This window comes from Pelophylax lessonae (assembly GCF_965119305.1).
Source record: "Pelophylax lessonae genome assembly, chromosome: 4".
NCBI classification, from domain to species: domain Eukaryota; kingdom Metazoa; phylum Chordata; class Amphibia; order Anura; family Ranidae; genus Pelophylax; species Pelophylax lessonae.
This window is the reverse complement of record NC_138771.1, coordinates 234563874-234586121: the sequence shown is the minus strand read 5'-3', so window position 1 is coordinate 234586121 and position 22248 is coordinate 234563874. Positions and strand designations below refer to the sequence as shown.

The following is a 22248-nucleotide window of genomic DNA, read 5'->3' as shown; positions in this document are numbered from 1 at the left end:
CAGGGCAGTGAAGGGGTTAACTGGGGGTGATCAAGGGGTTCAACCTTTATTAGGGGATATATGGCGGGTACTCTATACCTATCTGGGACTGATGATAACTACCGCTAACTTCGCTGGCGCTAACTGGCATCACCAGTGACACTAATACAGTGATCAGTAAATTTTCTGTATACTGTATATAGTGACACTGTGACAGGGAGTGAAAAGGTTAACTGGAGGGTGAAATATGTGTACTCTGTCAGTGTAGTGCTTGTGTACTCACTGTGATGCTTTCTCCTCTGACGCTGGAACCGAAAAGGGCTCCAGGAGAAGAGATTGCATAATTTCCTGTGCCTGTGTTTACATTACACAGGAACAGGAGGTTCTGCAAAGGTCAGAACCGTTCACCAGGTCCAGGCCACAAATATATGCGGTGGGCGGTCCAGAACTGGTTAAAATAATCACCCTTTGTTTTTTTGGAGTCTGAAATTAAGACACACACAGTTTTTGTTTTATCCAGCTGTATTTACTAGTGCATCTTATAACATCAAAGTGAAAGATATAACACCAACATGTCAGAAAAAAAAAATCAAAAAACAGAATCACTGAGTTGGAAAAAGGATCAAACCCCAACCCCCCCCCCCCCTACATTGTTAGTATTTTGTTGGACCACCTTTTGCCTAATTACAGCCTTTAGTCTGTTGGGATATGTCTCTACTAACTTTGCACATCTAGACTTCACAATATTTGCTCAAGTTCAGTTAAATTTGATGGTGACAGTTTGTGGACTGTGGACTGCAGTCTTCAAGTCATTCCACAGATTTTCAATGGGGTTTAAGTCTGGGCTTTGTCTAAGCCATGCAAGGGCATTCACCTTTTTCTCCTTTAACCACTTTACCACTAGAGCATTTTGCTGTCTTACGTCTGGGCCACTTTTTGCGATTCGGCGCTGTGCGACTTTAACTGACAATTGCGCGGTCGTGCAACGCTGTACCCAAACGAAATGTACCTCCTTTTTTCCCCACAAACAGAGCTTTCTTTTGGTGGTGTTTGATCACCTGTGCGATTTTTACTTTTTGCGCTATAAACAAAACTAGCGTTTATTTTGAAAAAAACTGAATTTTTGAAAAATCTTACCTGTAAAATTCCTTTCTCTGAGTCCTCCGACAGTCGCCGCCTCCTCTAAGTCATCACAATTGGGTATTGTCCACCTATCCGTAGTAATAGCTAGGCATATAGACTTAGTCAAAAGACAAAAGGCATTAGCATGTACACACACCCACGGGGGCTGTCCCATCTGGTCAATACCCCCCCTGCATCACCACTCCCAACTCAGTTTGGTAGCATAGCAGTAGGTAATAAGAACCCCAAAAAGAGGGGCGGGGGCGGCGACTGTCGGAGGACTCAGAGAAAGGAATTTTACAGGTAAGATTTTACAAAAATTCAGTTTTCTCTTACGTTCTCCGACAGTCGCCGCCTCCTCTAAGTCATCACAATTGGGATGTCCTAAAGCAGTATAGACATGAGGGGTGGGAGACGCAACCGTAGAAAAGGCAATGCAGTACCCACATCAGAGAAAGGAATCTTACGTGCACTGTAAGAACCAACTGGGCAACAGCAAAAAAACAACGCTCAACAGGAGCAACAGCCCAGGAAAGCAAATGCCAACAGCCAGGGACCCAGAGAAAAAATCAAGGGTCCATCATGGCACAGCCGCACTGAGAACTTTGCGGCCAAAAGAAGCATCAGCCGATGCCAGAGTGTCTACTTTGTAGAACTTGGAAAAGGTGTGCACCGACGACCAAGTCGCCGCCTTGCACACCTGGGCCACCGAGGCCCGATGCCAATAGGCCCAGGAAGTACTCAAAGACCTGGTAGAGTGCGCCTTAACAGGGGAGGGCGGAACCCGTTCCTTCAAGGCGTAAGCCTGTTCAATGGTCTGTCTGATCCATTTGGCAATAGTCGCTGTGGACGCAGCCATGCCCTTCCGAGGTCCCTCAGGAAGGACAAAGAGGGAATCCGTCTTCCGAAAGGACTCCGTAGACGACAGGTAAACCCTGATCGCCCTGACAACATCCAAGGAATGGAAGGCAATTCCATTCCTTTGGATGTTTAGGCTTCGTACAAAGCGAAGGCAGGACAATGTCCTCATTAAGGTGATAATCAGAGATCACCTTGGGAAGGAAGGATGGGGGTGGTCGCAAAACCACCTTATCCTTGTGAATTATCAAGTAAGGGGAGCGGCAAGACAACGCCGCCAGCTCCGACACTCTGCGAGCCGAAGTGATCGCCACAAGAAAAGCAACCTTCTTCGACAGCAGAGGCAACGATATCTCCCTGATATTTTCAAAGGGAGCACGCTGCAATGCGGACAGGACCAAGTTCAAGTCCCATGGAGGTAAAGGCTCCTTTCTGGGAGGAGCCAAATGTCGCACACCTTGAATGAATGTGCGCACCAAGGAATGAGACGCCACAGGGAGTTGGAAAAGGACCGCCAGTGCTGACACCTGGCCCTTTATTGTGGCCAGCGCCAGGCGCTGATCCACTCCAGCCTGGAGGAAAGCCAAGATTCTCGACACCGAGTAAGAACGAGGGGAAAATCCCCTGGACTCACACCAGGCGAAGTAGGCTTTCCAGGTATGGTAATAGATCTTACCAGAGGAAGATTTCCTAGCCTTGATCAAGGTAGGGATAACCTCAGAGGATAGACCCTTGTCCTTCAAAACCTGGGTCTCAACAGCCAGGCCGTTAAAGCCAGCGACTGTAAAGCAGGATGGAAGATCGGACCTTGAGACAGAAGATCTTCCCGCAGAGGCAGGCACCACGAAGGTGCCACTGCCAGGTGAACAACGTCGGCGTACCAGGACCGGCGAGGCCAGTCCGGTGCCACCAGAATCACCTTGTGCGGTTCCGAGGCCAATCTGCGAAGGAACCGGGATAGCAACTGAATCGGAGGAAAGGCGTACATCAGACGATACTGATGCCAAGGGGCCACCAACGCATCCGAGGCGTCCGCCAACGAGTCGCGCGTTCTTGCCACGAAGCTTTCCACCTTTCGGTTTAGCCGGGATGCGAACAGATCCACATCTGGGAATCCCCATTTTGCACACAGCATCTGAAAGACCTCCGGGTAAAGGGACCATTTCCCCTGGTCCAGGGTCTGGCGGCTCAGATAGTCGGCCTGCCAATTTTCCACACCCGGAATGTGAACTGCCGAGATCGCCGGGACATGAGTCTCGGCCCAAGACAGAATATCGGTCACCTCCCGGGCCGCTCGAGCACTCCTGGTGCCCCCCTGGTGGTTGATGTAAGCCACCGCGGTAGCATTGTCTGTCTGTACGCGAACAGGCAGGCCCTGGAGACGGTCCGACCACTGGAAGAGACAGAGTTTTATTGCTCTTAGTTCCAGCACATTTATCGGGAGGGAGGATTCCTCCTCCGACCAAGTGCCCTGGGCAGACAGGTTGCCCAGGACTCCACCCCAGCCCGACAGGCTGGCGTCCATGGTAACCACTGTCCACACCACCGGGCGGAAGGACTTGCCTTCCGCCACCGCCGGGGACTGGATCCACCACAGAAGAGCCAATCTGGTCTGGCGACTCAAGGAGACATCCAGATCCAAAGACTGAGGAAGTCTGTCCCACCTGGCCAGGATCTCCGTCTGGAGAGCCCGCGCGTGGAACTGGGCAAAGGGAATCGCCTCGAAGGCCAACACCATCAACCCCAGGCCCCGCATGCAGGTCCTGAGTGACGAGGACGGATTGTCCCTGAGGGACCTTAGTTCGTCCTGCAAAGTCCGGAGCTTGTCCTCCGGCAAGAACACTTTTGCCTGAGCAGAGTCCAGAACCATTCCCGGGTAGGGAAGGCGAAGCGACGGAGACAACGCTGATTTCTGAACGTTGATGGTCCATCCGAACTCCTGGAGCATCTGTACCGCGATGGACAGATCGCGCACAAGGTCCTGGCTGGCCCTCGATCTCAGAAGCAGATCGTCCAGGTACCCCAGGACCGCAATGCCCTGGGCCCGTAGCAGGCCCAGGACCGGTGCCAACACCTTGGTACACACCCTTGGTGCCGAAGCGAGACCGAAAGGTAACGCCACAAACTGGTAGTGGTCCTCTGCGATAGCAAACCGAAGGTACCGCTGATGACCCTCAAAAATGGGGATGTGCAGGTACAATCCTTCAGATCTATCGAAGCCAGGAATTCTCCCGGACTCAAGGAGGCCACAACCGAACGGAGAGACTCCATTCGAAACTTTCGAACACGCACAAAGTGGTTCAGCGCTTTCAGGTAATACGATTATGAGTAAGTTATGAGTAAGCGGCTGTGTGCGCCGCGAAACGCGTTAACCTGGATTACCTGTTCCCTGCACTGTCTGTTCACATTTTGATTTGAAGAATAAAGTATTCGAATTGTTTTCATCTACCTGGGTGCGGTTCCACTACTTCTTTTGCATTTATCCGGATGGCGGGTCTTACCAGCACCAGGTCGGACTGATACACCTGAGCGGCTCCATTTCTCTCATTACCCTCAACGCTTTCAGGTCCAGAATAGGCCAAGGTTGGAGGAAAGCGAGCAAACGTCCCCCCACCCCTGAAATGGGTGAGGGCGCCCTTTTAGGCAGAGGCGGATTGTCCCGCCGAGCCGGCATTGCCGGCCTTCTGCTCACCCGCCCAGGGCTTCTTCTGGTTGCTCTGGGCCTTGAAGGGCTTGCCCTTGGATTGGTTCCGAAAGGCACGAAAGGACCCCTGATTGGATCTAGGCGCAGAACCCCGCTTGCCTCGGAAAGACTTGTTCTTCGGGTTCTGGGGCAGCATAGTGCTCTTGCCCCCCGTGACACCTTTCACCAGGGTATCCAACGCCTCGCCAAAAAGGCGAGAGCCAGCATAGGGAAAATCAGCAAATGTTTTCTGTGAGGACTGGTCGGCTGACCAGCTCTTCAGCCATATCAGTCGCCGGTTAAGCACCGCGACACTCGAGAGGCGAGCCACCAAGGGGGCCTCATTTAAGGCTGCATCACACAAATACATGACTCCTTGGTGGATCTGGTCCACCATTTCCAGTCGGGCAGGCGGCACGTCATCAGACACTAGGTTGCTTCGAAGCACCTTGATCCAATCAGCTACCGCCTGAGTCACCATAACGGACGCGAAAACGGGTTTGAGCAACGAACCCGCCACCGTATAGGAATGGCGGGCTAGAGACTCCAACCGCTGGTCCGTGGGATCCCGGAAAACCGGAGTATCCTCAGTAGGAACCAAGGTAGCCTTGTTCAGCACGGCCACAGTGTGATCTACCTGTGGAGGCACACACCATCGCGATTCCGAAGCCGGCACAAAAGGATAAAGCAATTTGAACCGACTAGGCACCACGAATGGACGTTTTAACGTGTGCCACATTTCATTAACAGTGTAATGAAATTCAGCTGGGCAGGGAAAAACCTGTGCAGACTTGCGGGTCCTGTGCGTCCCAAAAGAGGACACAACGCCCGGAGGATTGGGCTCATCCTCCTAAATGCAAGGTTTCCTTCACAGAAACAATCAACTCATCCATGGTCGCCCGTTCTTCAGGTGACCCTGGGGAGGATGTGTCAACACCCTCAATTTCAGCCTCCCCCTCAGACCCCGGGGGTTCCAGGGATAAGCAGGACCCTGAAAAGGGCACGCTCGCAGCAGTAGCCATATCCCCATCTGAATCAGAAGAGAGACACAGCCTGGGCCGTTTTCTCGCAGCCCGTTCAGACATCAGCATTTCCATATTTGCCACTAAAGTCGCAACCACAGCAGCCAGATCAGGTCGCAGCGGAGCCACAGGAGAACTGGGGCCCCCCACTAAAGCTGGAGGAAACTTGCTTTCCTGAGAATCCATGGCTCAAGACAAGAAAAAATAACAGTGCAAAAAAAAAAATTGTGTACTGTCCCCTTAAATAGCGCTGCGGAGTTCCACAGCCCACCGCTACTGTCACAGCTATGAAGACCCCCAAAAGGAGAAAGAAAACTGAGCCAGAAGCAGTATACAGAAGAAGACAGAGAGATACACTGCAGAGCCCGCAGATCGTTGCTACCTGTGTCCTTGCTGCCTGAGAGGAAAAGGAAATGCTGCTGGAAGGGGCTGGCTATAAGCCAGACATCAGGGAAAATGGCTGCCCATAGGAAATGCATTGGAGGCTACACCAAAATGGCCGCCGAACCGATCGTTCTACCACCCACAAAATGGCGGCGGAGGGCGCCAAAACGATCTGTATACTCGCCCCAGAGGGGCCACATCCATGTGCAGTAAAAAACATGGTGGACCACGCGAACATACCCCCGCAGCGGTCGCCGCACAACACTCAAGTCTGTACCCCCAAACATGCACCTAAGGTGACACAGGGACAGGGACCCCCAGCAAAAACATACAGATCTGCACAAAAGCGAACCCCGCAGGGATCGCACAATGAGTCACACAGGCACAGACATGGGGACACACAGCAACACAGACTGCCACCCCAGGTAGAGGCCCCACACAGAAAGTACTTACCTGTACCTGATGGCGTGGGGAGCCTCCATGCACGGATAAACCTCTGTCCTCTCCTGACAGGGAGTGCCGTGAGCCAGGGACATGACGCTGCAGCACCGCAGACGAGTCCTGTGAGGTAGCCACCTCACGGCTGCATCCCTGCATCGAACAGGGATGGGTCGTTCTTAATGCCAGGGCTAACCATAGCTGAATGCTCGATGGCGGGCTGGGGGTCCATCTGACCCTTTGTGCCCTGGAGAACCAGCACCGCATGATCCATTTTCATCCGAAGAATAAACTAACACTAAAGCTGACAAAAAAAACAGCTAGTAAAGTGAGAGAAAAAAACTGACATTTTAAAAGAAAATCAAACAAAAGATTTAGGAAGGCTGAACTGAAGCCCCAGCACAAGGTAGCCTGAACTATTCCTGATGCTAGGCAAACTAAAACTGAGTTGGGAGTGGTGATGCAGGGGGGGTATTGACCAGATTGGACAGCCCCCGTGGGTGTGTACATGCTAATGCCTTTTGACTAAGGCTGGCCATACACTATACAATTTTCTTATTCAATTTCCTTTAGATTTACCTTAAACTATGTAGTGCAAGGGCCTGCCTGATTGCATACAAATTGAAAGTTTGTAGGTTTGACCTTATATTACATGGTTTTGGTAAATCTAAAGGAAAGTTGCACAAGAAAATTGTATAGTGTATGGCCAGCCTTAGTCTATATGCCTAGCTATTCCTACGGATAGGTGGACAATACCCAATTGTGATGACTTAGAGGAGGCGGCAACTGTCGGAGGACGTAAGAGAAATAACAATATTTTTAACATTTTTTTATATGAAATTCCCCCCAAAAAAGATGTAAAAACCAATTTTTTTTTAATTTTTTGGCCAATTTGTTTTCTGCTACCTATGTTTGGTAAAAAAAAAAATCGCAATAAGCGTATTTTGATTGGTTTGCGCAAAAGTTATTGCGTTTACTAAGGGAAAGATTTCTGTCATTTTTTTTTTTTTTTAACGAGTAATGGCGGCGATCTGCGATTTTTTTTTTTGCGGGACTGCGACATTGCGGCGGACAGATCGGACCCTTGACTGACATTTTTGACACTTTTGGGGGTACCAGTGACATTACTGCAGTAATCAGTGCTATATATATGCACTGTTACTGTAAAAATGACACTGGCAGGGAAGGGGTTAATTTTATGGGAGAGGGAGGGGTTAATGTATGCCTGGTGCTTACTAACGTGTGGGGGGGGGGGAGGTGACTGAGTGAGCCAGGGACAGATCGGATGTTCAGCTATCTGTCACTCCCTGTCACTTAGGAGATCCGCCCGCTCTGTTTACACAGGCGGGCGGATCTCCAAACTGGATTCCCCGACGATCGGGGCAGAGCAGCGGCGATCGCCGCCGCTCCTCCCCTGGCCCGACTCCCGCTGTGAATGAAAACAGCGGGAGCGCGCCTCCGGTGGCGCGCGAGCGCCGCCTACAGGGGAGGAGTCTAGCGATGTAGGTCTACGTCGCTAGACGAGGACGAGCCACTGTGCCGCAGTAGCAGCACAGTGGCTAGAGGTAAAGCGGTTAACCACTATGTGGTCGTTTTTGCTGTGTGCTTTGGGTCATTGTCATGTTGGAATGTAAACCTTCTTCCCCTTGACAAGTTTCTGGCAGAGGGCAGCAGATTTTCCTTAAGCATTTAAAGAATTATTTGAAGAATTTGATGGAATTTTGCCCCATCCATTTTTCTTCTATCTGGACAAGTGCTCCAGTCTCTGCTCCAGATAAACACCCCTATAACAGGATATTATAAAGAAGAACAGAGGCACCTCGAAGTGTAGACTTTGTATGTACATTTATTGATAAAAATATGCACTCACATCTGCAAGCAGGTACTCATGTAAAATGACCCATTTAGATGGTTCCGAGGTGGATGGGTAGTGACTGCTGTCATCCGATCCTATGCAGCCATCCTGCTGGAGCTGAAGCTTTCTCGCCGTGGCCGGCAGTTACGGCAGTACTGGAAACAGGAAACAAGCTCGAGGTAGTCACTGAAGACGAGGCTTGGTTAGCGGTCGGATGTGGATGACGTCATGTATGTGCGACACGTTTCCAAGCGTGCGTACTGCCGGGGGGAGGGCAGCCACGCTCCTTGACGGCCATGAAGGAGCGCGGCTGCCCCCCCGCAGTACGCACGCTCGGAAACGCGCAACACATACATGACATCATCCGCATCCGACCGCTAACCAAGCCTCGTCTTCAGTGACTACCTCAAGCTTTTTTCCTGTTTCCAGTACCGCCGTAACTGCCGGCCACGGCGAGAAAGCTTCAGCTCCAGCAGGATGGCTGCATAGGATCTGATGACAGCGGTCACTACCCATCCACCTCGGAACCATCTAAATGGGTCTTTTTACATGAGTACCTGCTTGCAGATGTGAGTGCATATTTTTATCAATAAATGTACACACAAAGTCTACACTTAGAGGCGCCTCTGTTCTTTGTTTCTAGCCCTGTGGAACCCCATGGACTTTGGCCTATCTGTGTGACCAATGCGCCTGTTACATTTTTGTTTTTCTATATATAAATATGCATTTTCTTTTGAGTTCTGGTCTGTTCCAAGTTATATAACTTCATACTGGGTTTACTATGTCTTTAAAATTGGACATATGCCTTTTAATACTTAGTTTCTTTCACTTTCTTAGGCCATGGAAGGGAGACAAGCTTCCAATCAATGACGACGCAAGAAAAAAAAAGGGAGAAGAAACTAAGTTGCTTCAATGAAATAGATCTTGTTAAAATTTCCATCTTATAATGTGGTCAGTGTTCCGCATAGCACCACTCTTTCATTCCAGACCATACACATGTCAGTGGAAGTTCAGTTCTTTTAGATATTTCTCATCAGCATGCCTTAATCAGATGGCATATATAGCCTACATATGAAGGAAGTAGAATTATACAGAATTTGTTGGCCCACATGTAATATCATGCCAGATTTTGCAACTTTCAGTGCAGGGTACAGTTTCCAACACCAAGGGCACAACTACAGCCAGAGCAACCCAGGCAACTGCGAAAGGGTCCAAGGACAGGGAAGAGCCTGAAAGTAATTTCTTGAAAATGGACTGTAAAACAAAGGTGCTCAGTGAACAACTGCTCTGATTGCTGACACAGGCAGAGAACCTACACTGCTCAAAAAAAGGAACACTTTTTAATCTGAGTATAGCATCAAGCCAATTAAACTACTGCTATATTGATCTGGTCAGTTAAGTAGCAGAGGGGGTTGTTAATCAGTTTCAGCTGCTTTAGTGTTAATGAAATCAACAGGTACACTAGATGGACAACAATGAGGTGACCTCCAAAACAGGGATGGTTTTACAGGTGGAGGCCACGGATTTTTCCCTACTCATCTCTTCTGTTTTTAATTTTGGTTAGAATCAGTGTCACTACTGGCAGCATGAGGCAATACCTGGACCCTATAGAGGTTGCACAGGGAGTCCAACTTCTCCAGAATGGCACATCAATATGTGCTATTGCCAGAAGGTTTGCGGTGTCTCCCAGCACAGTCTCAGGAGCATGGAGAAGATTCCAGGAGACAGGCAGTTACTCTAGGAGAGCTGGACAGGGCTGTAGAAGGTCCCCAACCCATCAATCTGCCCCTTTGTGCAAGAAGGAACAGGATGAGCAACTGCCAGAGCCCTACAAAATGACCTCCAGCAGGCCACTGGTGTAAATGTCTGTGACCGGCACCATGAAGCTTGAGTGGCATTTGCCATTGAACATCGGAATTGGCAGGTCCGCCACTGGCGCCCTGTGCTTTTTACAGATGAGAGCAGGTTCCCCCTGAGCACGTGACAGACATGAAAGGGTCTGGAGAAGCCATGAAGAACGTTATGCTGCCTGTAACATCGTTCCGCGTGACTGGTTTTGTAGTGGGTCAGTGATGTTCTTGGGAGGCATATACATGGAAGGACGCATAGACCTCTACGCAAGCTAGACCATAGGACCCTGACTGCCATTACGTATCAGGATAAAATCCTTGCACCCATTGTCAAACCCAACGCTGGTGCAGTGTGTTATGGATGCCTCCTGGTGCAGGACAATGCCTGGCCTTATGTGGTGAGAGTATGAAGCCAGTTCCCAGAGGATGAAGAAATTGATACCATTGAATGGCCCCCACACTCGCCTGACCTAAATCCAATAGAACACCTCTGAGACATGTTTCGGTCCATCCAATGCCGCCAGGTTGCACCTCAGTCTGTCCAGGAGTTCAGTAATGTCCTGGGCCAGATATGGGAGGAAATAGCCCAGGACACCATCCATCTCATTAGGAGCATGCCCTGACATTATCAGGCATGCATACAAGCAGGTGGGGTCTGAAAAAAATGGACTAGACTGCTGCATTATTTTTTCCCTCATCAACACAGACAGCCCCTCCTGCGAGACCATTGTCTTCTCTCAGCGGGGGAAGCTATTCTAGCTAGAAGACAGTGACTATTCATAGTAACTTTAGTAGCTGCTAGCAATAATCGTAGGTAAAACCTAGTATGCTGGCTGTATCCAAGTTGATCAGCTTGGTAAATTCAGCGTGCCTATACACGGTTCAAATCTCAGACAGTTCATGCTGAGATTCAAATTGTGCATGGCCTGACTTCCATTACAGTAGCCACTAGTGGTACAGATAGGGGTACATTGTACGCCACTCATCATTGACTACCCATGTTAAGGAAGTGTTAAAATAAAAAGGCACATTATACCTCTGACCACCAAAGTTAAACATATATATTAAGCACAGCAATATATACTGTAGCCTCTATAAAGGGCCCTATTAAAATTTATATAAAAATGTGATTTCTAGTTGTGCCCCTGGGAACCGATAACTATTTTTATAAAACAAGTTCCAAGATTAGCACTATTCCACATATATTACCCCCCCCCAAAAAAAAAAAAAAAAACAAGGCAAATGGATGAATCTCATGGTGCAAGCTATTGTAATCGGACAACCTGCAGCTATTAGAATATCTCAACTTGGACTGCAGTTGACTGACTCCTTTAATTTCTAAATCAAAGATTTTCTAGTGTCAGCAGGGGCACCCACAGTGCCAGCCTAAAGTGGTTGTAAACCCTCACATATACCCAGCGAAGTCTCACATCAGGTGATACACAGAGATGAAACAAATCCTTCTACATGAAGCAAAGCTGTTTATCTGCAGCGAGGGGGGGGGGGGGGTCACCAAATCCCAGTGAGGGGAGCTCTGAGCTGGAACTTTCCTGCCCCTGGAACTCTCCTTCCCGTCACCTTTTTATCGCCTAGAGTCCGGTAACCCTGCCAGAAGTGACTCAGGATGAAAGCAGAGGAAGGAGCCAGCAGAGAAAAATCACACTCAGTGCATGGGATAGAGACAAGAATGCAGTATAGAAGAATGTGCTCTGTTCGTATTTCATGTCTGAGGTTTACAGCCACTTTAAGGTAAACAGCAACCTAAACTCAAAGCAGCAGTTATCTTTCTTTGCTAAGCATGCTGCTTTAATCTTTGCCTTATCTTATGTAATAACTCCAAACATCCAGAATGTAAATAGTGTTTTAAAGCTTATGTATACTCAAAAAAATAAAAGAAAGAATAAGCAAAGGGGACATTAAAACCCCACCCACACCTGCAATCTCCTGTTTTGGCAGGGGTTAATAAAATCAAGGGAACTGTCACAGGCACTTATGACATGTTTATTTTGCCATGGGGGTACCACTTAAAATCCATACCAGACCTAAGGGTCTGGTATGGATTTAAGGGGGGGGGGTTCTAAAATATGGTGTGGGGTTTCCCTTGAAATCCATACCTAAATCAACCTGGTATAGATTGGGGGGTGGGGGGCCCTCACGCTGTTTTTCTTTCTCATTTAATCCGTGTTCAAAATTGATGAGATGTGCGCACAGCAGTGATCAGAAAATGCCCAGGACTTTCAATTTGCACTGCCGCTGCACCGCATATATATGTGAATTGGCTCCATAGAAAGCCGGTTTGGTTCACAAGTCCTGTGAATCGAATGCAGTTCAAAACGCATTTAATTTGCATATATGTGAACGGAGCCTTACTATGGCTTCTATGAATGAACGAGCTGAAAAGGGGCAGGTACTCTTGATTAGTGCCTGTGACCGCTCCTTTAGTCCTATTAACCCCATCACGCCCAAAGATTACAGTGGTGGGGGTGAATGGTATAGTAAGAGCAAGGCTTCTGATAAAAATAGAGACAGAAGCACAAGGGCCACATCAAACTGAAGGTTTGTGCTTATTTTATATATTTTTTTATGTATTTGCATATTAATAACACTCAGGCTTTGATAGAAATAAAATGCAAAGCAAATGGAAAAAAAAAAATCATAAAATATTTTTATTTACACAAATAATTTTCATTCCTATATCACATAAAACAGAAGATTGTATAGCAAACCATAACCGACATAAAGGCTTTATACGTAAAAACAAATATATAAGTAACAAGCAGCTGCCAATGTGTTATGTACATTGGAGAGGAGGCGGCATATAGGATATGTATTGGTAGAGAAGGAAAATAACAATGGTGTATTTACATAACATATTGCATAGATTGAATACAAACATGTTTAAGTGCTGGTTCACACTTATGCGATGCGGGAAGGCATCGAATTCGCAGCCTGTTCCCGCATCGCAAACGCACCCCTGGCAGTTCACACTGCCATATGCGATACGCTGGGGGTGTCAATGAAATGTTAACGACACCCCCAGTTTGATCGCATATCGCAGTGCGATCTTTACAGTTCACACAGGATCGGATCGCACAAGTGTGAACCACTGTGCGATCCGATCCTGATGCGGCGGAAAAAAGGGTCCTGTGCGACTTTGGTGCGGGTGCGGTGCGAATTTAGCCATACAAAGTGTATGGCTGAATTCGCACCGCGCAGCCGATTGCATGTAATGAAGGAGTGGTGCGCTCCGATATTACATGCGATCGCTGCAGCCGCAAGAATGTGAACCGGCACTCAGTCATGAAAAAAAAAAATCGGATTTTTGTAAGATCTTACCGTAAAATCCTTTTCTCTTAAGCTCATTGACAGACGTAGTCTTCTTGATTCACAAGAACTGGGTTATGCTGCCCTCTACAGGAGTAGGACTAGGCAGAAAGAAAAAACGTTCTGGCTCCACCCTAGGGGCAGTCCCAGAGGGTATATCCTCTTCCTGTCTGCTACAGAGAATCAGTTCTGTCCCAAAGCAGCAACAGAGAATTTAACCCAACTCAATGATAGAGGGGCGGGTACTACGTCTGTCAATGAGCTTAAGAGAAAAGGATTTTACGGTAAGATCTTACAAAAATCCGATTTTCTCTGTCGCTCCTTGACAGACGTAGTCTTCTTGATTCACAAGAACTGGGACATCCAGAAGCAGTGCCACAAATGAGGGGTGGGATTGACCGAAATCAAAATCCAAACTAGAAGGCCCAACCGGAGCCAACCAGAAGTATCAAAGGACTCATCGAGTAAACAGATGAGACCTACCCCACAAATCCTCGAGGTAGACCAACAGTCTCCTCAAACAGTGGCCTGCAGGAACCTTGCGGCCAGAAGAGGCATCTGAAGAGGCATCTGACGATGCCATTACATAAACCTTATACAATATTGTAAAGGTATGAACCGACGACTAAACAGTCGCCTTGAAAACCTGAACCACTGACGCCTGATGGCGGAGGGTCCAGGAAACTCTAAGCGCCCGAGTAGAATGCGCCTTAACAGGGAACGGGGGATCCCGACCCTTAGATAAAATAAGCCTATACCACCGTCTGTCTGATCCATCTAAAGATGGTCGCAGCAGAACAGGCAACCCCTTCTTAGGGCCATCCGTGATCACAAACTGTGAATCCGTCTTACAAATTGAATCCGTAGTATTCAAATATATCCTGATCGCCCGAACTACATCCAAGGAATGCCATGCAAATTCTCGAGGATGATTGGGCTAAGGACATAGGAAGGACAATACACTGTCCTCATTCAATGAAACTTTGAAACCACCTTAGGAAGGAAGGATGGATTCGGATGAAGAACAACCTTATCCCTATGAACCACCAGATCTGGGGAACAACAGGATAATGCAGCCAGTTCTGACACCCTGCGTGCAGAAGTGATAGCCACCAAGAAGACCACCTTCTGGGATAAAGTAAGCAAGGGAATCTCCCTGATATTTTCAAAGGGAGGTGTCTGAAGAACCGACAGCACCAAATTAAGATCCCAGGATGGAAACGGCGCGTGCACTGGCGGAGCCAGGTGTCGCACCCCCTGGATGAAATTCCGCACCAAGGAATGAGTAGACAAAGGCTTCTGAAAGAAGATAGCAAATGCTGAAACCAGACCCTTGATAACACTCAAGGCCAGCTTCTGCTCAACTCCCTGTTGCAGAAAAGCCAATATTCGGGCTACCGAATAAAGATGTAGATGGAACCCAAGGGATTCACACCACACAATATAAGACTTCCATGTACGATGATAATCTTTCTGGAAGTCGCTTTCCTTGTTTTAACTAGAGTAGGAATAACTGAAGCTGACAACCTGACTAGACAGAAAAAAACTGATTCTCTGTAGCAGACAGGAAGAGGATATACCCTCTGGGACTGCCCCTAGGGAGGAGCCAGAACGTTTTTTCTTTCTGCCTAGTCCTACTCCTGTAGAGGGCAGCATAACCCAGTTCTTGTGAATCAAGAAGACTACGTCTGTCAATGAGCGACAGAGAAATGAAGATTTGCATATTTCCTGAAATCCCTGAGGTTTTTACTGGTGCTCTTTATGTTCACATTCCTAGTTGTTATCTGCACAAGAAGGGATGACAGTCTTTTTTTTTGTCATAAGTGCAAATTAACTTGTAATAACACACTGACAGAACAACATGAAATATTTTTGGCAAAACCACAAAGTTACACAAAACTTAAAGCTTTCCAATTTTTTTCTCTATGTAAAATTAAATAGCATGGGTGTAGTTGGTGCAGAAACGTATAAAAAGTGCAATTTTTTACTAGAATTTCCTTCAGTGAAAATTCTTGAAATACTTTCTGAAATCTCATATAAAAAGGCATTTGTGCATTTCATGAACAGAAGAACATGTTACTATTGACTAAGAATGTGTAAAATACACAAGTTGTTTGAGCTTGACAAAACATTGTAAACACCCTCTCATACGAATGGTCGGACATCTAGGAGGTGCATTTTTTTTGATTATTTACTGTTTGAATTTCTCCAAAGCTAGAAAAACCTGGATTGGATGGTCCAGCATGATTTTTCACTAAAAATGATGACAGCTTTTAATTAAAGTATACCTATCCATGAGCGTCGTTATGGGGGCTGGCCTTCTAAATATGTTGTTGGCTGGCTGTGTTTGGCTACCATGGCTGGAAAACTGAGCAATACCCTCAGTCCCCCTGCATCACTGACAGTGATCTATTATGTGGTACTACAGACCATGCTAAAAAGATCTAGAATGTGGTAATACAGACTATGCTATAAAGTCAATCTCCAGTGTCTGAAACCATCACCTTTACACTTGTTATACTAGTGACTGGTGTATGTGCCAAGATAAGGATAGGGAACAGTCAGCTAAATGGCTATCTGTCTAGTGCTGGTCTTGTTCCATTCTTCCTCTATGACTGTTCCCGCTTCTCCCTTGGTGCACATATTTTGTAGGATGAATACACAAAAAAAATTAAAGAAGCACCATTCTAGACAGTGAATGCCGACTTTACATGATCTACATAATGGCATTATACTGTATAGCCATCACTGATGCACAAGCTAAGGATAAGCAATGCTTCTTTTTCAGTGATAAAGGTTTACCCATTCTAATAATGTGCGCCCCCCCCCCCCCCACCCGGTAGTTAATCAGTGTACTACTTGGGCTCCAGCTTTGAATAATAAAAATAAAACATTCTGTAGTAAAGAAAAGCAAAATTCTACATAACTAAAATTTGCTATTGGTTCACTTAGCTTTATTGATACATTCGCGAAAGGCAACACCTTTGCTCAAAATCCTTTAACCAAAGAGAAAAATCTGTAAGGCAAAGGACATAACAATTCTGCTGTTTTATTAGCCTTGGAGGAAAATAGGTATACATGTTTCAACTGTGCTGGAGTCACTTCAGAAGAACTAAAATCAGTAAGTGATGTGTACCTAAGCTTTTTTTTGTTGTTTTGATGTTAACCAATCTCACGTTTTCCTTTGTTATACAGATGCCACATTTTACATAGGGGACAGAAATCCTCATGCTCAGCTTCCTTTTATCATACGATAGACAAATTGTAGAGCCTGATCCCCATATATGTCAATGTCTCTATATAAATCCTATAAGAAACATTCATAAATACATTTGACATTGTCAGATGATAAATTATAATGTGCATCCTTTTCAGATAAATATTTTATATACAATATATATTTGTTAACAAGGAAAACATGCTTCAAATGCTACTAAAATAGACCACGATACATCCTTTAGTTGCTTTACATTTACCTAAATATGGGAACATATGATCGGATAGGTTTTTCTTTCTGTATAAATTACTTCATACTGCATTTGAATACCTTTGGTATTATACACTATTTACAAAAACCCAAGTCAAAACATCCAATTTGTAGTATGGACCATCACAAGCATAAAAGACTAAGAAGACTCAGTAAGAAAATGGGACTTACAAATGTATACAAATGGAAAAACTGTATATGTAGCTGTACAGACAAATGTAACAAAGCAGTGCATTGCTGAAAACTCATGGTTTCTTTTTAAATAGGAAGGGAAAATATATATATATAAATGTCTTTATATATCTGTGTCTTTATCTGTCCCAATTTCCACTGAGATAGATAAATACATATACTGTACATACATAACATAATAAAATGTACCATTTTTAGAATAGTAGTTAGGATTTAACCAGTTTAAATCCTTGCCCTGTGTCCAGCACAGCTGGAAGAAACCAATTCATTTTCAATCTTTTCAGACACTTGTAGCAAACTTTACAAGGCCAGAAAATATTGAGGGCCCCACACCAGTTAGCAAGGTGGACTAGAGGGTAGGTGATGCGAGGGAAATAAATCATCCAGTGCTTTGTCACATCATTCCCTGTCGGCAAATGCAAGGTGTAGTCACTCCAGTGCTTTGACACCCCATATACTGCCTTAACAGTGCGTCCTCTCTCAGACCAGGTTATATTGTGGTCAGGGTTACAATTGTACTCCACCCACTCTGTAGTGAAATCCCCAATCTGTGGAGGGTCGGCTTCTTCAATATCTACAATCTTTGCCATCTGTGCTCCTTGAATAGCAATATACTGATCATTAACTTTTCGGACCTCCTTAGCCCAAGGAGGTGAGCTTTCTGTATCCAACACAATGATAAGTCGGGAGCAATATGTACTGTTCTTCTCCCTCCACCATTCAAGGATTGTCTCAAATCGCAAAGTCTCACCACCTGTGTAACAAAAAAAAAAAAAAAAAAAAAAGGAAATTAATTGTTCAGTACAATCTAATTAATTTTCACGTCCCTATCTTTAGATAAAAAAAAAAAAAAATACATCATAACACAGCTGAGAAAATGGGATTTTTGACTTACCGTAAAATTAATTTCTCTGTGTTCATTGACGGACCAGTGGGTTATAATGCCCCCTACAGGAATAGGACACTAGGCAGAAAAAAAAAAAAAACTCTACTATGCCTATAAGCAGTTCCAGGAGGTATACCCCCCCCCCCTCTCGGCTATAGGTACTCACTTTTGTTACAAGGTATTACAACTCCATAGAGGGATGGGTGCCATGTCTATCAATAAACAGAGAAATGGATTTTATGGTCAAAAATCCCATTTTCTCTTTCGTTGATTAATGGACACAGCTCCTTAGGATTCTTGACCAGTGGGATGTCTCAAAGCAGTGAAAAACATGAGGGGTGGGAAAAGAAAAAAGGATTCCCAAGGCTAAACTGTAGCCAACCAGGTAACAGGAGCTTAACAAAAAAAAACAAAAAAAAACTGGAGCCCACCTGAACAATACTCCCCCAAGGTGGGAACAGACCCTCTAAACAGCAGCCTGCAAAACCTTGCGGCTAAAAGAAGTATCTGCAGATGGCAACACATCCACTTCATAGATTTTTGTGAAAAGGTGAAATGATGACCAAGTGGCCGCCTTGCAAACCTGCTTCACTGACGCCTGATGACGGAAGGCCTAAGAAGCACTGAGCACCCGAGTAGAGTGCGCCTTCACAGGGAAAGGAGGAACCTGAGCCTTGGTTGAATAGGTCACCATCTGTCTGATCCATCTCAAAATGTTCACAGAAGCAGCAGACAGCCCTTTTCGAGGCCCATCTATGAGCACAAATAGTGAGTCTGACTTCCGAAAAGACTCCGTAGCTGCCAGATACAGCCGAATCGCCCGAACCACATCCAGGGCATGCAACACAATTTCCTTAGGATGTTTTTGGCCTGAGACGGAGGGAAGGCAACACAATGTCAAATGGAAATCAGAGAAGATTTTAAGAAGGAACAATGGACAGGGGGGGAGGAACTACCTTATCTTTGTGGACCACCAAGTAAGGGGTGCGACAAGATAACGCCTCCAACACCTTGCGAGCAGAGGTGACCGCCACCAAAAAGGCCACCTTCTGGGACAGCGCAAGTAGGGGAATCGCCCGAATATTTTTAGTGCATGCTTTTTGTGGGTCCGGTGCGATTTTCAGCCCATTCAAAATGAATGGGCTGCCAAATCGCATGGCAGGGGGAACGCACAGGATTGGGATGTGAACTGAGCCTCAAGCAGATAAAATCTGGAGCAACTGTGCATGGCAACCAACCGGCTTCCATCTTTCATTTTCAAAGCCTAACTGAAAAAGTTGAAGATCAAAGCCAAATGGTTGTCATGCACAACTGCTCCAGATTCTGCCTGCTCCAGTTTTGATATGTTATCTCAATATATAAATTTACTCCCAGCAGCAGAGACATCTCAGAATCACACATAAAAATATTTAGCACATGTGATTCTATCAGTTATTTGTAATTCAAACAAGTGTGCTACTACCCCAATACCAGAAAGAATGGGAAAACCAAGTATGAATGGCGCCTAAAAATTTTTTATGTTGCATTATGTGTTGTCCACAACAAAGGAATTATTTCTCGTTTTCTTTTTAATTTTTTTTCAATTATTTTTGTTAATTTGCCTGACAGAAACAATAAGATGTATAAAGCACACATACTTGTGTGCATATTTACCCTGTCAAACATCCACTATGTATGTCCTGGCATTTGTACATTTCAAGAGTGCTTTAATATTTTAAAACATGATTAGTCCAATTCATTTCACTGCAGAGGTCCAAATGTGTCCAGATTTATGAAAAAAAAGAAGCTAATGGCATTCTGTTCCATCTGTCACACACATTACTGACTGATAAACTGTGCACAGCTATATTAGCAAAATAACCTCCAGCTTTGCCATCAATGTGTAATGGCTATATAAAAGTAGAAAATCTCTCTGCAAATAATCCACAGATTAACAGGGGACTCACTAAGTCTTCTCAAACTAAAATGTGGAAATAACATTCTGTAACTACAAAATATTTCATTCCAGATCTTTTACAACACTCACTTCACCAGCTCGGCACCTACCTGCTAAAGCCCATTCTCCAGTACTGTGAGTGTGTCCACTGTAGTACAGTATGTAAGTATCATGCCTCGGTCCATCAGATGTTCTCAGTTCCAGAAAAGACTTGAGTTTTGTTTGCAGGGTTTCAAAAGTAAGACCACTTGTAGAGTAGTCACAGCCATAGGTTTCTATCATGTGGGAAGCAAAAAATCTCTGGATATCATTTAGCATTGCTGTGGAACGCAGATTTAGTTCCTGCACATGTTCTGGTGGAAGCAACATGGGTTGTCCATTTGGGCTAATAGAAGCAAGAAGAAAAATATTTTGAGAAACCAGGCTTTTTTATAGGGAACACTATACCAAAGCATACAAATACAATATATTTGTCACATTGCTCTAGTGCTGAATGCACACAAGGTTATTTTTAGTCAATATCCTATTATATTTGGGTTGTTCACGGGTAATATATTATAGAGAACGTGGCCAAAGATTCATGCCGCTACAATTCACACCAACCTAAATCACTAGTTTGAATGTAACCTTACATTTCATGCGCTTGATAGTATGTCTGGATTTGTGGTAAACATAAAAGTTAGCAACTAGGTTAGAAACAAAAATATGTTATATATTTGCATAACATTGAGCTTAGCTGCACATAAAAAATACAGAGAAAATTGAATCCTAGCCAAAATTTGGTTTAGACTGAATGGGAAAAGGGTTATAACTTCTGTGACCGTCTAACAAACCCCATACTGTGTGGCGAGAGAGGGGGAGAAGTACTGAACACTGCATTTACACATTTCCTCCAGAATCTTCAAGTTGGTAATAAAAACAGTGATTTAGATCCCATGTCTAGGTTAGGCAGCCAGAGGTGATGATACTTTTGACAAACCATTCATTCATTCTTACTGGCACCCTCACACATCTGAAGTTTCAGTTCAATTTTGGTTGCGGAAAATTGTATGGCATTGTTCTGCGTTTTAAAAAAAGGGTCCGAAAACAAGACCAGGTGGACTCTACCCAGGTATTTTTCATTTTTATTTTTTTTTTTTACTGTTATATCCGTTTTGTAATATATTTTCTTTTTTCTTTAAATAAAGGCATTGTCAGTCTTAAACAGCAGAAAATGACTGATAACAGCTATAGTCTACATTCTTGCCAAACTACAGAAAAAATACACTATATTGTCTAAAGTATTGGGGACTCCTACTTTTAAACTTTAAATAACATCCCAGTCTAAAGCCCCGTACACACGTACCGATTGTCGGCCGTAAATATTCGGCCGCCAAACGATCGGCTGATTGTAGGCTTGTTAGTATGATGCTTCCGACAGCCGACAGCGCATTTTCGGCCGAACAGAATCTGTCGTGCAGGCATTAAAATTTTTGTAAGCTGACAACAGAACGGCCGATTGTGCGTCAGTCAGTACAGATTTCGGCCGACAATCAGCAGATTTGCAAGACTGGGCATGCTCAGAGAAGAAAAAAAAGACACGGAAAGTTAACCATTACATGACATCACTTCTGCAGTCGGCTGTTGTTGGCCGACAAAATTCGTGTGCAGTCTTTTGCACTTTTCAGCGGACAGGACAGCCCTGGACAAAAGACGGCCGATCGTTCGGCCGACGATCGGTACGTGTGTACGGGGCTTTAGTCTGTAGGGTTCAATATGGAGTGGGCACACATTTTGCTGCTATAACTGCTTCAGCTCACTACTGGGAAGGCTGTCCATAAGGTTTAGGAGTGTGTCTATGGGAATGTTTGACCATTCTTCCAGAAGAGCATTTGTGAGGTTCGGCACTGATGTTGGATGACAAGGTCTTGCTCGCAGTCTCCGCTTTAACCACTTGCCAACCGCCACCCGACTATATACGGCGGCGGTCACTAGCCTGGGAGCCAATAGGGGGCGAGCGCGCGCCGCCGGAGGAGCGCTCCCGCCCCCACTCGTTCCCCAAGCAGCCCGCGCGTGTGACCGGCGGACCCGATGTCCGCCGGCCACTCGCGATCGTCGGGTGGAGAGGGAGAAAGGCAGGCGGCTAATGTAAACACAGCCGCCTGTCAATCTCCCCTGTGTAACAGCACAGATCATACGGTCCTGCTATGTAGGACCGTTGATCTCTTCTGTTACACACAGCCACATCCAATC

The 22248-nt window shown here is 45.7% G+C and overlaps 2 protein-coding genes across 3 annotated transcripts in view; one reads left to right on the top strand and one right to left on the bottom strand.

Moving 5' to 3' along the window:
* The window catches only part of LOC309553352 (uncharacterized protein), a 163544-nt gene extending 154173 nt beyond the window's left edge, over positions 1-9371 (top strand). Inside the window, exons 14-15 of one of the 2 annotated variants that reach the window (XM_082254452.1) lie at positions 9179-9292; positions 9329-9371. In XM_082254452.1, coding sequence (XP_082110578.1) covers positions 9179-9257 — 79 coding nt within the window. In that variant the 3' untranslated portion in view covers positions 9258-9292; positions 9329-9371. Of the gene's footprint in view, positions 1-9178 lie in introns of both variants that reach the window. The other variant, XM_082254451.1, reaches the window with a different exon arrangement.
* Positions 9372-16368: 6997 nt separating this feature from the next.
* Positions 16369-22248, bottom strand: part of TMEM168 (transmembrane protein 168) — a 40673-nt gene continuing 34793 nt past the window's right edge. Inside the window, exons 4-5 of the mRNA XM_082252862.1 lie at positions 20127-20401; positions 16369-17948 (exon numbers count right to left, since the gene is read on the bottom strand). Of these exons, the coding sequence (XP_082108988.1) occupies positions 17401-17948; positions 20127-20401 (823 nt within the window). The 3' untranslated portion in view covers positions 16369-17400. The remainder of the gene's footprint in view (positions 17949-20126; positions 20402-22248) is intronic.